At 37.9% G+C, this 17300-nt stretch overlaps 2 protein-coding genes across 3 annotated transcripts in view; both read right to left on the bottom strand.

Moving 5' to 3' along the window:
• Nucleotides 1–11857: 11857 nt before the first annotated feature.
• On the bottom strand, nucleotides 11858–13397 carry LOC117946937 (urokinase plasminogen activator surface receptor-like). Its single transcript, XM_034875459.1, has 5 exons — nucleotides 13342–13397; nucleotides 13121–13234; nucleotides 12890–13036; nucleotides 12369–12479; nucleotides 11858–12278 (listed from the first exon to the last, which is right to left on the bottom strand). Exons 2-5 carry the CDS (start codon nucleotides 13140–13142, stop codon nucleotides 12079–12081), a joined length of 480 nt encoding a protein of 159 aa, XP_034731350.1. The 5' UTR covers nucleotides 13143–13234; nucleotides 13342–13397; the 3' UTR covers nucleotides 11858–12078.
• Nucleotides 13398–13475: 78 nt separating this feature from the next.
• The window catches only part of smg9 (SMG9 nonsense mediated mRNA decay factor), an 8581-nt gene continuing 4756 nt past the window's right edge, over nucleotides 13476–17300 (bottom strand). Inside the window, exons 11-13 of one of the 2 annotated variants that reach the window (XM_034875418.1) lie at nucleotides 16657–16782; nucleotides 16425–16569; nucleotides 13476–13558 (exon numbers count right to left, since the gene is read on the bottom strand). In XM_034875418.1, coding sequence (XP_034731309.1) covers nucleotide 13558; nucleotides 16425–16569; nucleotides 16657–16782 — 272 coding nt within the window. In that variant the 3' untranslated portion in view covers nucleotides 13476–13557. Of the gene's footprint in view, nucleotides 13559–14559; nucleotides 15500–16424; nucleotides 16570–16656; nucleotides 16783–17300 lie in introns of those variants that run through there. The other variant, XM_034875417.1, reaches the window with a different exon arrangement.

Raw genomic sequence — 17300 nt, 5'->3', positions numbered from 1 at the left:
ACTTCCGTTGTCCCAAATATTTAGTTTGTTAGTAATATTGCAATTCTTTGACTCTTTCTGAATTGCGTTCAAATGGCATCCTGTAGACCTGCTTCATCCTGAGATGATTTCTGCACAAGACACTGTCCAGTGTTGATGAGCTTACCTTATCAATATTTTGAAATATGTCATTGTTTTTCTTTGTATTTACCGTGTTGTGTATAGCATTATTTTCTAAGACCATATTCATGAGTTCAGTTTCCTGTCAAAGAGACAGAAGACGTTCCCAACCACCTTGTGTTGTTCTGCCAAACAAATAGTAAAATACTGTAAATACTGTGAAGGAATACAAAACAGGAATACTGTGCAGTACTGCAATGTTCTAGTGAGAGTAGATTTCTTACCTATTCTCATTTCGGAAATTCGGGATGATGGATGCTACAGTGTACCTGCTCACATTTTGGCTGTACTCTTTGCCAATCAGCGATTACAGTCCTTGGCCTTTCTCTTCCTCTTCCTCTTCCTCCTCGTCTACCTCCTCCTACTACTCTCACTCCTCTGGCTCTGACTCTGTTTCCAATGTTGGCATCCATTCCTCCAAAATAGAAGAGCTCCCCTTTTGCCGTTTTATGCTAAAGCTCTGACTGCTAACTGTAAAATTGCGTGATGGGTGTTTGCCCTTTTGATGAGTCAGTGTGCATATTTGAATGGCAGTGTGTTCCTTGTGAAGACAAGAGATTTTCTTCATGAAAATTGTGCCAAAGGCAGAGAATTGTGTGTAGTGTTTTGAAAAAAGTGTGTTTTAGAACAGCAGTCTGAGTGTAGAGCAGGAATTGTGCTTGTAGTTTAGCAGAATTGGTTCAGGGGGTTGGTGACTTAGTTACACGTTGTGGTCATTGTGTCTCAAGTACCAAAATTTGTGTGTAAACAATTGAGAAAAACTGTAAAGAAGAATAAGACATACTTTATAAATCCCTGATGAAAAATTATATTCTTTTACTTTGTTATTATAAAACTTACACACTGGCCCCGAAATGCACACACATGCAACCACAGCTTATACACATGCATTAAGCATTAGATGGAATGTTGCCCAGTTGGAGGTTTTGTGCCTTGCTTGAGGGCCCACCTGTAGTAGGTGAAATGGCACCTATCCATCTACCAGTCTATATTCTACACTTGGTCCTAACTTTGATTTAAACCAACAACCCTCCAGTTCCCCAGCCATGTTCCCACAGACTGAGCCACTGCCACCCAAAAATAATGTATCTCAGCTGTTGATTATCTGAATGAACCTGTTAAATAAACAACATAACTTTTTTTTTTCTCAGTTTGTCTCAGATGTTTGGGTTGTGCATTTAAACTCTAAAGTGATTTGATTATTTCCCACATGATTTCCTCCCTCTCTGCCATCTTTCCTCAGTGGGACAGACTAGAGTTTCATCCTATGGCCCTTAGTTATTTTATAGCTCCGCAACTATTTGGTCCTCAGCTGAACCGGAAGTTGTTCTGTCCCTCCTAGGTGAAAGACGTCTCAAAGCTCTTATTTCTTCCACAAGGGCCGAGGAGGGATCATCGTTACGCTATAGGCGAGGATACATAAAAGCAACTTTCCCAGAAGCCGTGCACTTAAAGGAGTTGCAAACTCCGCCCACATAGCTGACAAATTCATGTTACGCTTGAAAGAGAAAGGACGTCTCATCCCTCAAAAACACATTTGCTCGTTGCCACTCTCCTCAGATGATTTCCTTTTGTCTCTCCTGTTTCTTCTAAACACTTGAGGGGGAGGTGGTTGTTAACAAGACTAAGAGTCTACAACTTTTGTCTTATGGTCAATGTGAAAAAAGAAAACCAGAAATGACTTCACATTTTTACATTATGAGGGGTGACAGTAGATATAATACTAGAAGAGTATCTTAAAGAACATCCTTACTGTGAGTAGTGAATGAACAAACCACAGCACATTCATGTTAACAAAGTAATCTAGCAATAGTCAACTAACCTTTACCTTTCAAAATATAAAATTATAATCTGACTATCTTTACAAAAACGTGTATCAACATTACAGTTTTTACAACGTGTTAATATTAACACCACTTCACACACTTGAAATGTTATTTCTTATAGTCTGATGGAGTGGCCATACAGGTAGGTGCTATTATCTAAAAGCACTTTAAGCATGTAAAAACAGCCTGTTTTATTTACTTTGTCCACTAGACAGGGGTATACTGTAGTTGTTTCCCATAAGCTCCTTCTGCTCTCTTTACATTACCTGCAGGTTGTAAAATAATGGACGAAGCTTCCATGCCATGTTCCAGGCCTAAAAATGTGAAGCCAATGTGGAAGGGCCTTGAACCTGCATCCTATCTAAGCAGGGGCGACTCAAATACAGTTTCTAAATCTATTCCCCCTGCATCTCACTTGATGTATTCCCTTAAGTCCAAACAATGACAGCACGACATTCATTGTGTTAATTACGGTCCCATTTATTGTAAAACAAAGGATAAAGCAGTGGATGCTTGAGGGGCATGGCTACACACTGTCACTGGCATAGGCAGAGCCTTAGCAATGCATATCCATGGTGTTGTGTGAACAACATTTCTTAAACAGGATCCCCGTAAACAAAGCCACCTAGAACAACCTGAGATCATTTAAAATAATAAAATAAGTGTTTTACACAAACAAGCATTTGTGGCAAATTAGTTCATGTAGTTTAAAACGGAATCACATGGAGGGCCTTTTAGTATTTATTGTTTGAATGTGTGTCAGGAAAGAGGTCTGAAATACTTCATCTTTGGCATGTTAAACACTGTAAAGCATCAGGGATACAATCAGAGTCTGGAATCAGTAAACAGACTGTGTCGGACCTGCATACACTATACCATGCTTCATCTTGAAGTGAAGAGAGAATCCTTAATGGTAATATGCCAAATATCTTTTAAATGAAACTAAAAGGATTTAGAGCACTTTAAGAAAAAAATCTCAACAAAGCAGAATATCAGGATATTTATTCTTTATATCAGTAACAGCAAAATAGTCTTGATTGTCAGGATAATAATACCACTCAGAACAAAAACTGTGCATTATTATTAGCATGTTTTTTTACTTATTTTAATTGGGACTAACAGATTAACCTGTAAATCATTCTATGAAATCAGTTATCAGAGGTGTATATGTATATATATATATATATATATATATATATATATATATACACAAACACACACAACTAAACTTTCTCAGGCATTGGTTAAAAGAATGGGGACCAAGGTGTGAGCAGCAGCATGAGGCCATGCAAAGATGAGAGAAAAGCTGAGTGTTGATGCTGCCGTCTCCACCAGTTAGGAGAGCGTAACCAAAGAGACCAGCGGTGCCACCAGGAGCAGAAGGCCAACACTTGTGCTGCTGGCGCTGTTGCAGAAGTTCCCCTGACAGCAGCTAATATCTGTTGCATGGGCTCCTGCAGCCTGCATAGTTTGCGTTGAGCACATGATCTTGGAGGCACAGCCCTTCAGGGTCACCTTTTGTTCTTTTGCATTCACTGGGAGAATGCAAATAGTGTTAGTTTGAGAGCGTAACGTTTTAATACACCTACTGGAATGACTAAACATCCAACTGAGCAGAGGATATATGTGATGTAGATAGATGTTTAATTCTGCAGGCTTGTTACCTGTTGTTGAGATGCAGTAGTCCTGATTCCCTTCACATTTTAGAGTGTTGTTGCACTTTTGTCCATCGCAGTAGAAGCACATCTTACCATTTGGACTGGATTTGCTGGGTTCTGTAACATAACATTTGTTTATATGTTTGGGGATGTAGAGGAGGATTGAGGATTGACTGCTTCTTCAGTGCCAAGGTGGGGGGGGCCATGACCAACTGCCACTTTGCTCATTTGAAAGCCATGATGTCTCTTTCGCATGGGTGGGCCAAAGCAGAGAAAGGGGAGGTAACTTTGCTTCTCATGACCTCATAATGAGCAAGATCACAGATCGGCCCATGTGAGCTTTCATTTTCTCAGAGGCAGAGCAGAGGGCTCGGTTTACACCTGTCGCCATTTTTAGCCACTGTGGGACCATAGGCAGGCTGGGGGGCCGCAAATTAATGTTAAAAAGCTCATAAAAGTGAAATTTTCATGTCATGGAACCTTTAAGATTAAAGAAGAATTAAACTATGTAAAAACTTAAACCTGTAACACACATGTACACACACCACACACAGTGAAAGACAGTTAAATCAGAGTTTTTAAATAATAAAACAAGTCATAATGACATCTGAAACATGACAATAGTTTTCACATTTCTACAGCAATTACTAATGCAACCAAAACAACTCTTGGCGCAAAACAGCAGTTAAATACCAACAGACAATTTAATTATGTTACCAGGGGCAGGTTGGGTGTTGCAGAGATCGGAGGTGCAGCACTTGCTGGTAACTGTGGTTTGGGAGATTCCATAGTTGACTGAGGCCTCAACACACTCTTCAGGCAAAACACAGCTTTTTGAAATGTCATCAAGAACTTTTAAAGCACCTGCAACAAAAGAGGAACCTTTGTAAACAGGAACAGCACAAAGCAGTTTAACAGTAAAAACAATGTAGCACAAATACCTGCATATGAAGTGATTCTCATTGCAGCACACTCTTGACCCTGCAAAGGGCATTCTTTTGTTGTTTCTGTGCAGTTTGATGACGCTGTTACCAGTGCACACTGATAGCACTTCAGGGTGTGGGCTGAGAAAACATGAATGCAAAAATAAAGTATAGATGTAGTACATTTTAGAAAAACACAAAAACAATTTTTAGAAAAATGATCCTTTTCAAGGTGTGGACAAAATTATTTTAGACATTTTGCTTTTTTTTTAGTTTATTGGCAGGCTACGTTATAAGTCGGGTGGAGTCAGGTGTGCCAGACCTGAGTAGAACTTCACCAGCTGCCTCCTACTCTGCAATCAAGCCTGCTTACAAGTCCTCTGCACTTCCACGCTAACACTTTCTGAAGGTTGCTCATGTCATGTCAGTTCACAGGGCCAGCATCGGCACAGAGTTTGTGATTGTATGTTGTATATTTCGGGGCTATCCTGACCATGTTTTTGCTCTCCTTGCAGTTACGTCTGCTTCGTGTTGGATTCCTGGGAGACTTTGGTTTCCCAGCTCTGCCGTAACATACAGTAGGCCTAATCTTCTGATATAATTGTTTGTCTTTCAACTACAACAGACCAGAAACTATAATTGGAACAGACAAAGTCAAGTAAGGAACAAAGACAAATAAGTTGAGTAAGAAAACGAAAATGTAGCATTTAAAAAAAAAAAGTTTTTGGGCATATGACCTTTCATGTCTGTAGCATAAGCAAAAAGATTAAACGGTAAAAAGATAACGGAACAAAAACTTGCCCTTAGAGAGAAGCCCAATCCCAAACATCAGTGTCAGGAGATGCATTTTGTGATTGCGCTGGATAGCCTGTAAATGAGTATTAATTTGATCTGCTGCAGCTATTTTCCTGAGAGGGAGTTGTCTTCATCCTCAAACCACTCCTTCATACCTCCTTGATGCGTATGAAGGGCAGTGAATGTTTGGGGGAAGATGTGTGTAAGCCACCATTAGAACAAGCTTAGTGTTTTGTTTTGTTTTTGGTTTTTTTACACATTAGTACAGAGGAAAAACAGCCATAGACAAAATTATTTCACTTATGACCATCCTGTTAAATTTGCCTGTGGCTCGTTTTAGAAAGCGGGTTTAGTGAAAACTCTTCCTCTTTCAGAAAGGAAGGTAATTTAACCTCAGTCAGTTACTATGGTAACTGAGTCTGTGAACCTAAGAAACTTCAACTTTCTCCTTCATCTGACACCGTGCTTTAATTTCCCCATTCATTCATGCAGTATCAGGTGCATTTTAGCACAGCGTCATCTGCATGAATTAAAAAAAGTTGGTACATTAACTCTGTTGGGCGGACTTTAAAGACTAAGACCTTTTTTTTTCATTTCTAACGTGGCATTTCCTTTTTGTCGACGATCCTGGTGATGAAGCGTCTGTGATTAAATATGAAATGAATCGTTTTTACATTACAGCTTAACTTGATTCAAGCAGCAATTTTCTCTCACACAAATTCTCTTTTGCAGCAACATTGTAGCTTTAACGAAATCTAGGCTATCTTCAAACTTGCTGTATGTGTGCAAGATTATTTCCGCAGCGGTAAAGGGTGTGGACCGATTTGTTTGTGGTTGTTGCCATGGTGAATTGTAGTATAATGGGTCCATTTCTGCTGGCCTTTCTTTTTCTTTTTTTAAATAAAGGTGGTGCATGTGCTTAACTCCGGGTCAACCTACTGAGCGTTGAATGAACTAACTCAAATCAACGGTTTCCCATGTCAGGGCAAATCAACTCAGAGTTCAGGGTTAGACTTGGTTTGTTAAACCTCCTTCCTGACCTGGGCCCCTGACCTTTAGATGTTCTTGAATGATAAAAACACACATGATGTGAGGCAGTTAATCAGTTTGTTGCCTATTCAAACAGTCACTCCTTTGGCTGTTACTTACTGTTGATCTTCACCTAACTCTTTGTTTCATATCAAGTATAATGTCCTTATTCCATTAACCCTCCATTCATCTAGGATTCTACTTTCTTACTTTTTCAGTCTTCACCTTGTTACTTCTTTTACTATTTTTCTGCGGTGTAATATGAGGCGCTTGTGATGCTCAAACTCATATTTATACTTGAATATTAATGTTAAGGATGGCAAATGAATGCAGTGACTTTGCTCAGGTGTGGACAGCGGCCTTTAGTGCCCCCTGCCCATTTGGTTTAGGTCAAGCTCCTTGTTTTTTGTTGATTGTCATGGAATTTGGTAGAAACGTTGTTCTTCATGTTGAACTTTTCTTTTTTTCTTGTCGAACAGGTAGTCAGCCACCTTAACTATATTGATAACCAACCCCCACACACTTTAAAAGTTATTTTATTTTGTTTAGATTGGATCACAATTATCATAGTGTGTCCTTGTGGGATGAGAGCCAGGTCATAACAGCAGTAAAGCCATCTAGTTCTAATCACCTAGCTGGTTGGTGCACTGTAACAGTCACAGCGCCGCCAAAACAAACAATCCTTTCTGTCAAGTCTGTTTGTTTTTCAGTCAGCACTAAGTAACAAGAATGACTTAAACACCAAGTGCAGACTGTAAGATGGAGAAAACTAATGTTTTAAGATAGGTTATGTCCTGCACAATGAAATTGGTGAACTTATTTGATAAAAACAAGATAAAAACTAAGGCCAGCATGAAGCTGCCCACGCAGAGGTAAAACTATTTATTACCAGTTTGTGCTTTGCTGATTCTAATGCATCATTCAGACTGTTTACTGAAGGGGAATGTGTGGCTTACACCTGTGCGTTGGACTTGACAAAAGCTTTATCCTAAGTGTGACACGGACAGGATGTAGCATAACAGAGGGAAAGCACAGGGCATTTATACTGAACATCGTCATTGCTTCTGGCTTTGGTTGCACTTTGAAACATCAGCGGCAACAAGGTGAAACTTTAAAGCTTTTTAACTATGAGCGCAATAGAGTCAAAAATAACCTTTAATTGACCCTCTGGAGGATCACAGGGACTCTTTGATTTGCCATGCTCAATTTGTTACTGGTAATAATGCTATTCTCAATGAGGTATTCTCATTAAGCTATAGGCTATCAATTATATGGGAGTTGTACAATTATTCCTGTAACTCTTGAGAAAGCAAATAGGAATATATGCCAAAATGTCAAACCTTTGGTCTATTGAGATGACATTTGAAGATTTAATTATTAATTACTTGCAATATTTTTTCTTGTCCTAATATATCTGAGATTCATATGAAAATGACAGTGTACTTCTCCATTTTCAGAAAAATAATCTTCCTGCGATGTTATTTCACAAGTGGAGTTTCTTCAGAAATCCCATCATGACTTGTTTATCTCTTGACATATCTAACGTCTTAATATTTTAATATACATAATATATTTATATCTTTCTTTATTCCATGATCAGGCGGCTGACGTCCCTTTCAGTTCCAGCGCCCTGGCCGGCTCCTGTGTGGTGATTACCCGCAGCATCCTGCCGTGATGAGCCGTTCACACGTGTCTGTTAAAAAAAATAAAAACTGGGTCATTGTCCCCAACAATGGCAATAACTTGCGGGTGACCATTTGATAGGCAGCATCAGGATATTAATTCTATAAATGTATGTATATCGTTATTTCAAGTATGTGTGTGAGTGATGTGGATGTGTTTTTTTTATTTGAGAAGATCTGTGTTTGGCACTTTTGGGGCTTTTTTTTAAAATAAAAAATAAAAAAAAATAAAAATAAAAACACACAGACATATTTATAGAAATAACTTCATGAAATGTCAATTTTCTGAGTGTTTTTCTTCTGGATTTTTTCAGTTTTAAGTTGAGACATGTGGCTAGGGCACTAGTTTTGTGTGTAGCCCGTGTAATATGCTTACAGTAGGGAGCTTACAGTGTTTTTTAATCATTTTACAGATGATTTACTTGGACGGAAATAGAAATTCTGTGTTCTAACCTCTTTAGCTCTGTGTCAGTAAGGCCTAGAGTCACACTGACACTAGGAACAAAAAGTGTTAACTTTGCAATGACCTCAGGAACATCCCATAGGGCCAAAGTATGTGGGAACTGCATCACTTTTTTGGGGGTAAAAATGTAGGCGAGAAAAGCATGTATTTTCAAGTGTGTGTTAAGAGATCTGACCGAGGAGAAGTTGTCAAACCCTTTTGACAATGGGCCCTTCTGTTTCCATGCAGAGAGACAGGGCATGGACAGATACAGATTCAACAATAGCTTCATATTGTTATGCAAGGTCTTGAATCAAGTCTTCATTTAATTTAAATGTGCCAAGCTGTTGATCTGCTTTGTACAGCACTCTGCTTTGTGTTTCATATGCTCAGCGTCCCCAGAAAAACCAGTGATGACCTCATATCCAGCAGAAGTCAATGCTGTCCTGGACGCTGCATGGCATCTGGGAGATGACCTCCACCATCATGGCTGCTGGAGGAGATGGGGTCAAAAGCCTAACCTGTACTGCCATCTCCTGGCGTGGCAAGCAATGAGCCAGCACAGTCCAGATGACTGTGAAGGGTTAGAGCCACACAATTCATCTGTTCCGTTTATGTTTGGTTGTGCAGTTCTGTCATCCATTGAGTTGTGTATATTGCATGTCTCAATACATTTGATTGAGCCTAAAATGTTTCTGCATCGCCAGGACTAAGCTCTGTCAGTTGCCATTGCAGTGTCAACTACTGTTTGGAATCATCCTGGCTGCAGAGTTTAGAATGGTGATTCTATAGGAGGAGGTAAACAGGATGCGTAATCCACTGTGGGATTGCACACATGGCAATAAGTCAAAAGGTGTTGGCTTAAGCTGGTGAACAAGCCCAGTTGAGTAAAATAGTTACCCTCTTAGCTCAGCTGAATAAATGGGTCCATTATCACTTCCTCATTTGTGATATAATTTTTGAAACATTATTTTAAAGTTTTGATTTATAAAATGTGATTTTACAGCCCAAACACTGCCAGAAGATTAGCCTGTGATGTCTTCATAATGGGTTTTTTTGTGAAATATTTTTGGGTATAATCTACAGTTGTAATAATAATGATCCAAAGTGATTTGAAATTGCATAGGTTTTACTCTTTGTAACTTTGAGAAAGGACCCACAGGTTCCACTTAAAAAAAAGCTTATTGAGCCCTGTGTGTGAATGCTTCTGGCAAAAGCCACCAGTTAAACAAAACAATAAAAAAGAGGGTGTAGTGCAAGGTTGGTTCTAGCCATCTATATTAGGGTGGGCTAGTAGAAAGAAATGTATATGTGTATATATATATATATGTATATATATATATATATATATATATATATATGTATATATATATGTATGTATATATGTATATATATATGTATGTATATATATATGTATGTATATATGTATATATATATGTATGTATATATATATATATATATATGTATATATATATGTATGTATATATATATATGTATATATATATGTATATATATATATATATATGTGTATATATATGTGTATATATGTGTATATATATATGTATATGTATATATATATGTATATATGTATATATATGTATATATGTATATATATGTATATATGTATATATATATGTATATATATATGTATATATATGTGTATATATATATGTATATATATGTATATGTATATATGTATATATATATGTATATATGTGTATATATATATATGTGTATATATATATATGTGTATATATATATATGTGTGTGTGTGTATGTATATACATATATAAAACGGGATGTACACCATCAGCCCTGGAACCTCAAAAAGTGGATTGACACCCATGGGGATACCGTCAAACAATCAAACTCTATGGGAGTAACAGGGATACCATTAGTAACATTTGTTCATGAAAAGAAGCAAGTTTGAGGGGAATTTTGTCAATATTATAGTTACAGATCAAAATAAAATTGAGACCACAAAGAAAATAGGTAATGGGGAATAAAGTTCCACAGAGAAGTTGGACATCTGAGGTATTGCCTGAACCAATGGATTTCAAATATATAATTTAAAGTAGTAAGCTCTAAAGTTAAGACCACCTTTACAGTACTCAGAACATACTTTCTTACATGATGAGCTCAGTTGGAGGCTGCGCAGTAACGCTCAGTCATCACTGGAAAAATAGACTTCACTGAGCTTCCAATATTTGTATTTACTTGTGTGCATTGATAAAGCAATACTAGGTTAATAATAGTAGCTTGTGTATTGTGGCATGCATTCAAAAGACTCAAGGGTGTAGACTGATACAGGTGAACAAGTCATGTGAACTTTTCAATTTCCTTTGTTGTCAGAACACATGTAACACACAGCAAAAGAAACTCCAGACACTTTAATAGCTAATTATGTGAAGTTCTTTGTACTTGGTATTCTCTAATATATTTGGAGTCATGCTGGTGTTCTCTCAGAGAAATAGGCCTAAACAAACAGAAAGTTACAAAATTCTCCAAAAAACTTTGGAATAGTTTAAAAGCAGCCTGTTGGATAAACATTGTCCACTAGAGGGGGTTTTAATGTTAATAGTTGACTCCCACAAAAGTTTCCTCTTCTCTCAGTACATGTCCAGCATGTTATATTAAAATATCAATTTATTATCAAAATCAGAGATGGGGACAGGCTGAATAGTGAACGTGTACATACTGTGATCTAGACTCAACTACTAATAAGAATGAGGGGCTATAGTTTGACAAAACTATGGTACAGTAAACACTCGCCAACGGGTCCAATTCCCACCTGCGCTAAATTTACAAATGTTTAAAATGAATTTTTAAATATCTCATAAACAAGGACCCTTTATGCAGTCACACAAGTCTCAGCACGTCCGGATAGGGCGGCATTCAAACTTCCCTTCAAGAACACCCTGAGCTTAATTAAAATAAAGAAATGATACTTTCCCATTGGCATTAGTTGCAAATTAGTTTGTGACTAAGGAACGTTGAGGGCCCTTTCTGTATTTATATAATAAGGTGTGTTCGGAAACAGGTTAAAGACCTGCACACATTGTGACAGCAAACTATGACATGCTTCCTTGTAAACTGAGTATCCCTATTGATTATATGAGACAAATGTATTTTAAATGACTCAGAAATAACACAGGCCTAGACCACTTAAAAAACACAAATACAATTGGAATACATAGCAGAATTTAAAGATTTTTATTTCTTCAGTTTTTTTCAGTTACATCAAAATAGTCTTGTTAATTAAAAGTATAGGTTTAAGGATAATAAAAGCATTCAGTACAAAAAACTGTATATCATGATGTTTTTTACATTCTTCTTGTTCTACTTAAGAAAAAACAACAGAATGAGCTGTAAAGCTTTGAAATGGTATACAGGAAACATTCAACAACAAAAAAAGAAAATGATCCTGCAAGACACAAGTAAATTAAGATTTTTACTGAATTATATTTTTATACTTGAAAGAATGGCGACCAAGGTGTGAGCAGCAGCATGAGGCCATGCAAAGATGAGAGAAAAGCTGAGTGTTGATGCTGCCGTCTCCACCAGTTAGGAGAGCGTAACCAAAGAGACCAGCGGTGCCACCAGGAGCAGAAGGCCAACACTTGTGCTGCTGGCGCTGTTGCACAGGTTCCCCTGACAGCAGCTAATATCTGATCCAAGGGCTCCTGCAGCCTGTGTAGTTTGCGTTGAGCACATGATCTTGGAGGCACAGCCCTTCATGGTCACCTTCTGACTTCCTGCATTCACTATTAGAATAATAATGTTAGGGTGAGAGCTTAAACTTTTAGTACAACCACTCAAACAAAGTTAGATGTTTAATTCTGTAGGCCTGTTACCTGTTGTTGAGATGCAGTAGTCCTGATTCCCCTCACAGCTTAGAGTGTTGGTGCACTTTTGTCCATCGCAGTAGAAGCACTTCTTACCATTTGGATTGGATTTGCTGGGTTCTGTTACAAAAAAACATCCATTGTTCATACTGTTTGTGGATGTAGTAGGGGGTTGAAGGGGTGACTTGAACGCACTTTTCTTCTTCAGTGCCTTTTTCAAAGCTTTCTATGTCCAGCAGTCTAATGGACACGCTGCTGATTTACACAATGTAAAAAATATTAACATTCATTGTTCATTTTTAGCGGATGCAGTTATTCAAATGGAAGAATTCTGAATATACAGCTTATGTATACTGTATTTTTTTTTTAAAACGTATTTTTTTAGTCAGTAAAATCTGTTTCTTTTTAATAAATAAGTGCAACAATGCTAACTTGGGGTAGTTTTCATATTTTTGAAAGCTATGCTAAAACAGCTCTAATTTAAAAGAAGCAGCTACATTCAAAGAGACAATATACAGTAAGAAAGTTACCTGGAGCAGGTTGGCTGTTGCAGAGATTGGAGGTGCAACACCTGCTAGTTATTGAGGTTTTGCCAATACCAAAGTTGGCTGAGGCCTCAATACACTCTTCAGCCAGAACACAGCTTTTTGAGTTGACATCAAGAACTTTCATATCACCTGCAACAAAAGAGGGCCCTTTGTAAACGGGAACAGCACAAAGCAGTTTGACAGTAAAAAACAATGCCGCACAAATTAGTATACCTGCATATGAAGTGACTTTCATTGCCCCACATTGAGCCTGCAAAGGGCATTCTTTTGTAGCCACGCAGGATCCTGCGGCTTCCGATACACAGCCATAACATGTCAAGGTTTGGGCTGAGAAATCACAAAACGTTTAAAGTTTAAACTTTAAAAAAAAAAAATAATGTATTCGACTTTACTCTAAGGTAAAAGCACGAAAATTATGATGAGAATATTATCACCTGTTCATCCGCAGACGAACAGGTGATGAACAAAAAGATCCGGGCTGGAGCTCAAGGCTACAGACGTATACTCCTTTTTTTCAAGATTTAAAAAAAAAACTTTTTAAAAAACAGAAGAAACAAACAAGACTTGCCTTTAGGGAAAAGCACAATCCCAAAGATCAGCGTCAGCAGATACATTCTGTGATGGCAGGATTCAACTGATTTTCGGTTTGATCTGTTATGGCCATAAGTAGTATTGCTGAGAAGGAGTGGTCTTTATCCTAAGACCATTCCTTCATTTCTCTCTAAATAGTGACTTAAAGTGAATGTTAAAAAAAAAAAAAAAACGCCCCTTAAATTAACCTGAAACGAAACTGATGTTTTGTTACCAGCAACAAAAGTAGGTATTAAGTTTTGTTATTAGACAACTTCTATCAGCTCTAAACAGTAGTGTCTTAAAGCTGTAATAGTCACAACACAGATAGATTAAAACATGCATACATACATTCATACACTGTGTAATTACCTTTTGTAATTTCCATGCATGGTGAAATAACATGCATGCTCTTTATTTCAAAGAAAATAAATGCATCTTAAATCCACTAAAGTATAAAAAAAGTAGGATTATTATAATTGTATATATAAGTTATGGCTTATGTGTGTTTTACATTAGTGCAGTAATACAATCTAATAATTGTAGATATCATTCTCTAGTATCTTTTTAAGTCATGCTGAGGTTCTTGCAGAGGTTGTGTAATCACTCTAGTTAACCTTAAAATAACAATAAATTAAAAGCTTTAGAGAATCCTTAAAATTACTTACTAAAAGAGAATAACCATGATCTTACAAATAACAAACAAAAATGGTAAGGAAATAAGGAAAGAGAAAAACAAAAAAATATGCAGATAAAGACATGATAAAACATGGTGAGATAATGGGATTTTACATACCTGCCCCAAAAACTATTTCTGCCTTCTTAACCTTGTCACGTCACCCATGCATTATGCTGTTGATCTAGTATCACTTGTAATGGCTCGCTTCACTAATTAACAAAAAAATACTAATAACAAAATTAAGTACAGGTAATATACAGCAAATGATCAAAATAACAAACAAACTAGTTTATAAGTTTTAAAGGTTTATTTGAATGTTTGAGTGTCTTCATGTAGGATGTTAGTGGCTCCTACTGAGTCTCTCAGTGCTGTCCTGGTGTCTATGGTAACCCCCCCCCCACCACCACCACCAATTTAGCTTTATGAATAACAAATTTCCCTTAGAAATTAAGTTAAGCTTTAGTTTGTGATGTCTCAGGATGACCTTAGTTCCCTGACAAAGGCGGTCAAAATATAACATTTATATCTGAAAAGACTTTATATTGAAATATTGGCATCGGCCCCAAATGAAAACTTCTGCCGATAGGACGCTTGAGATTCTCTGCGATTACGTGGAAAACAATATGAGCATATATCAGCAATGAGCTAAAGTGATTTGGAAAACATGGGCATTTCTGCCAAAATCCAATGCCATGCATTAGATAGGCTACACTTTTACTGGTGCCCAGCACGGACGTTTTGTTGTTGCATAATTTCAGTTTATCATAAAAAACCTGATGCAACCGTTGCATGTCTGTTCGTGTAGCAGTTGGGATCAGATGTGACTCAACAGCTTTTTTTCTACCAGCACCAACCCTTCCGTGTAATTACTTCTTCTTTTTATTGAAGGCCGTTACATCAAAACACAAGACACCAAACTGCAATCACAATAATAGCTTGCAAATTAAAAAAATAGTCCAATTTCTTTCTCTTTCCCACCACTGCTGTACAGGCTTCAGCTGAGTCTGTTCAACATGGCAGGGATACACCACTTTTTGACACAGAGTGCCAAGAGCCCACAGGTTTTCATTTCTACTAAACTCTGCAAAAATGTGTCCTGCTTTACATCCAACTCTTCACCACTGAACAGGCTTCCAGTTTCCCTTCTCCCTCATGTAGGATGCAAATGACAATCTCCGCTTTCAGAGCCACAATTATAATTTATGTGACCTGATTATCGGACATAACCGCTCCAACTGTACATGACAGCAGTTGATCCAAGGTGTTAGCAGAGCAGGCGGCTGTACTCAGAGAGGGCCGAGGACTTTTTCACCCCATCCCAGATACGCGCTGCGTAGTGAAACCTGTAAAAACACAACACTTACAGACCAGATATTGTATTCACTTTGATGAAACCAATATGTTTGAAGGTTTTTTTGTGAGATTATACAGTATGTTTTAGCATTTTGCTTTCAACTGATGTGCATCATAGAGAGGTAACAGGAAATGATAGTGGGGGTATGCAACACAGACTGTGTCAGGATGTGGTAAGTTACTTGATAAACGCTTTAGTCGCCTGTTCACAGGTACCAGAAGTTGGTCAACCCCATGCAACAAAGATGTGAAGCAGTTCTCAGAAATAATGGTTATGCAACTTAATATTAGTGCGGTGATTTAAAGTAAAGCAAAACCTTGAGACATTTTTCAGTTTATAAAGTAAATGTTTGAATTTGTCTGAACAGCCTAATATTCCCCTTTCTTCACTTTCTGTAAAGGTGTAACACAAACTTGAACAATTTTGGTAATGTTTTGATTTGGAATTTAATGTGCAGTGTTCCCAATGCAATGAAATTATGGAATTTAAAAGGTATTCCACAGATTTTGAGCATTTTTTACTTTTTTAAACCGAAAGCTATTATTCTGAACACGACTGTACAACCATGTATCCTGAGAGGTGAAACCCAGAGCATGAAAGGTTCACAAAGCTGCTCATGAATCTCATTGCATCTTTATAAACTCAGATGAAAAGCGGGCGAAAGCCAAATGATTATGCCAACATTCACTTCAATGTATGTCCCGCCTCTCTTGTTTCCCGTCTCTCTCTCTGTTCTGTCAACTGTCAAAGAAACGTGTTAATGCCAAAAAGAAATAAACCTTAACTGATGTACTGTAATAACATTTCTTGAGTTGTGTTTAGTTGATTAACTTTGTTTTTGTCCTGTAAAGGTTGATTATTAGTTTTCAAATGATAGAGATTAGAGTGAGCACAGAAGAATGTGTTGCGTTTACCAGTTCTTCTCAGTGAGGATGGTGTGTGACAGCTGACAGCGGGGCATGGCCAGTATTTGGCTGCGGAGTTTTGAAACCATGGTGGAGAAGGCAGGATGCCCTCTGTACCCCGGGAGCAGAGAGAAGAGTGGGTATGCTCCCGACCCTGAATACAGTACAGAGATATTATTTAATCCACCTCTGACACAATACACAGGAGTTTTGCCTTATGAGAAGAGAAATTCTCTACGACCTGCTTTAGTCAGATTATCGTCGCCATCATTCTCCTGCATAGGGAGGAGGAACATGTTGACTTCGGTAGCCAAATAGTCCTGTCCCAAGCCAGGGAAGATGTTGCAGTCTAGCATGGATAGTTTACCTAAAAACAAAAAGGCATAATATGGGGTGAGTGCAGGTGTGGCATGATTCATTTGGTTTTCACATAGCTTAACCAAATCTTAACCAAATACTCATCACATAGAAAGTATTGTCCCAAACCACTAGACTGATTCACACCTTCATTACTTCCAGATTTGACTACTGGAACACGATAATTTTGCTGCATGTCTTCTCACACACACCCCTTCCCGTGATCACATCCTTCCCGTCTTTCAGAACCTCCAGTGGCTCAGTTTAAAGTCCTCCTCTTCACCCCCACGGAGCCCTCCATAACCAGGCTCCTTCATACCTCACAGACCTGGTCCACCGCCACATTACTTACTGGTTTTATTGTTTTATGTGTTTTGCTTGTTTTATGTGTTGGTTGTATTGCTTATCTGTTTTTAATGTGCTTTATGTGCTTGTTTTCAAGTTTGCAGTGTCCACTGCGGGAAAAAGGAACGGTATTCAGTGGACACCATGGTTACAACTGGATGATTTAGACTTCGCGGACGACTT

This window comes from Etheostoma cragini, chromosome 6 (assembly GCF_013103735.1).
Source record: "Etheostoma cragini isolate CJK2018 chromosome 6, CSU_Ecrag_1.0, whole genome shotgun sequence".
Classification (NCBI taxonomy): Eukaryota; Metazoa; Chordata; class Actinopteri; order Perciformes; family Percidae; genus Etheostoma; species Etheostoma cragini.
This window is presented reverse-complemented; position numbering and strand designations above follow the sequence as displayed.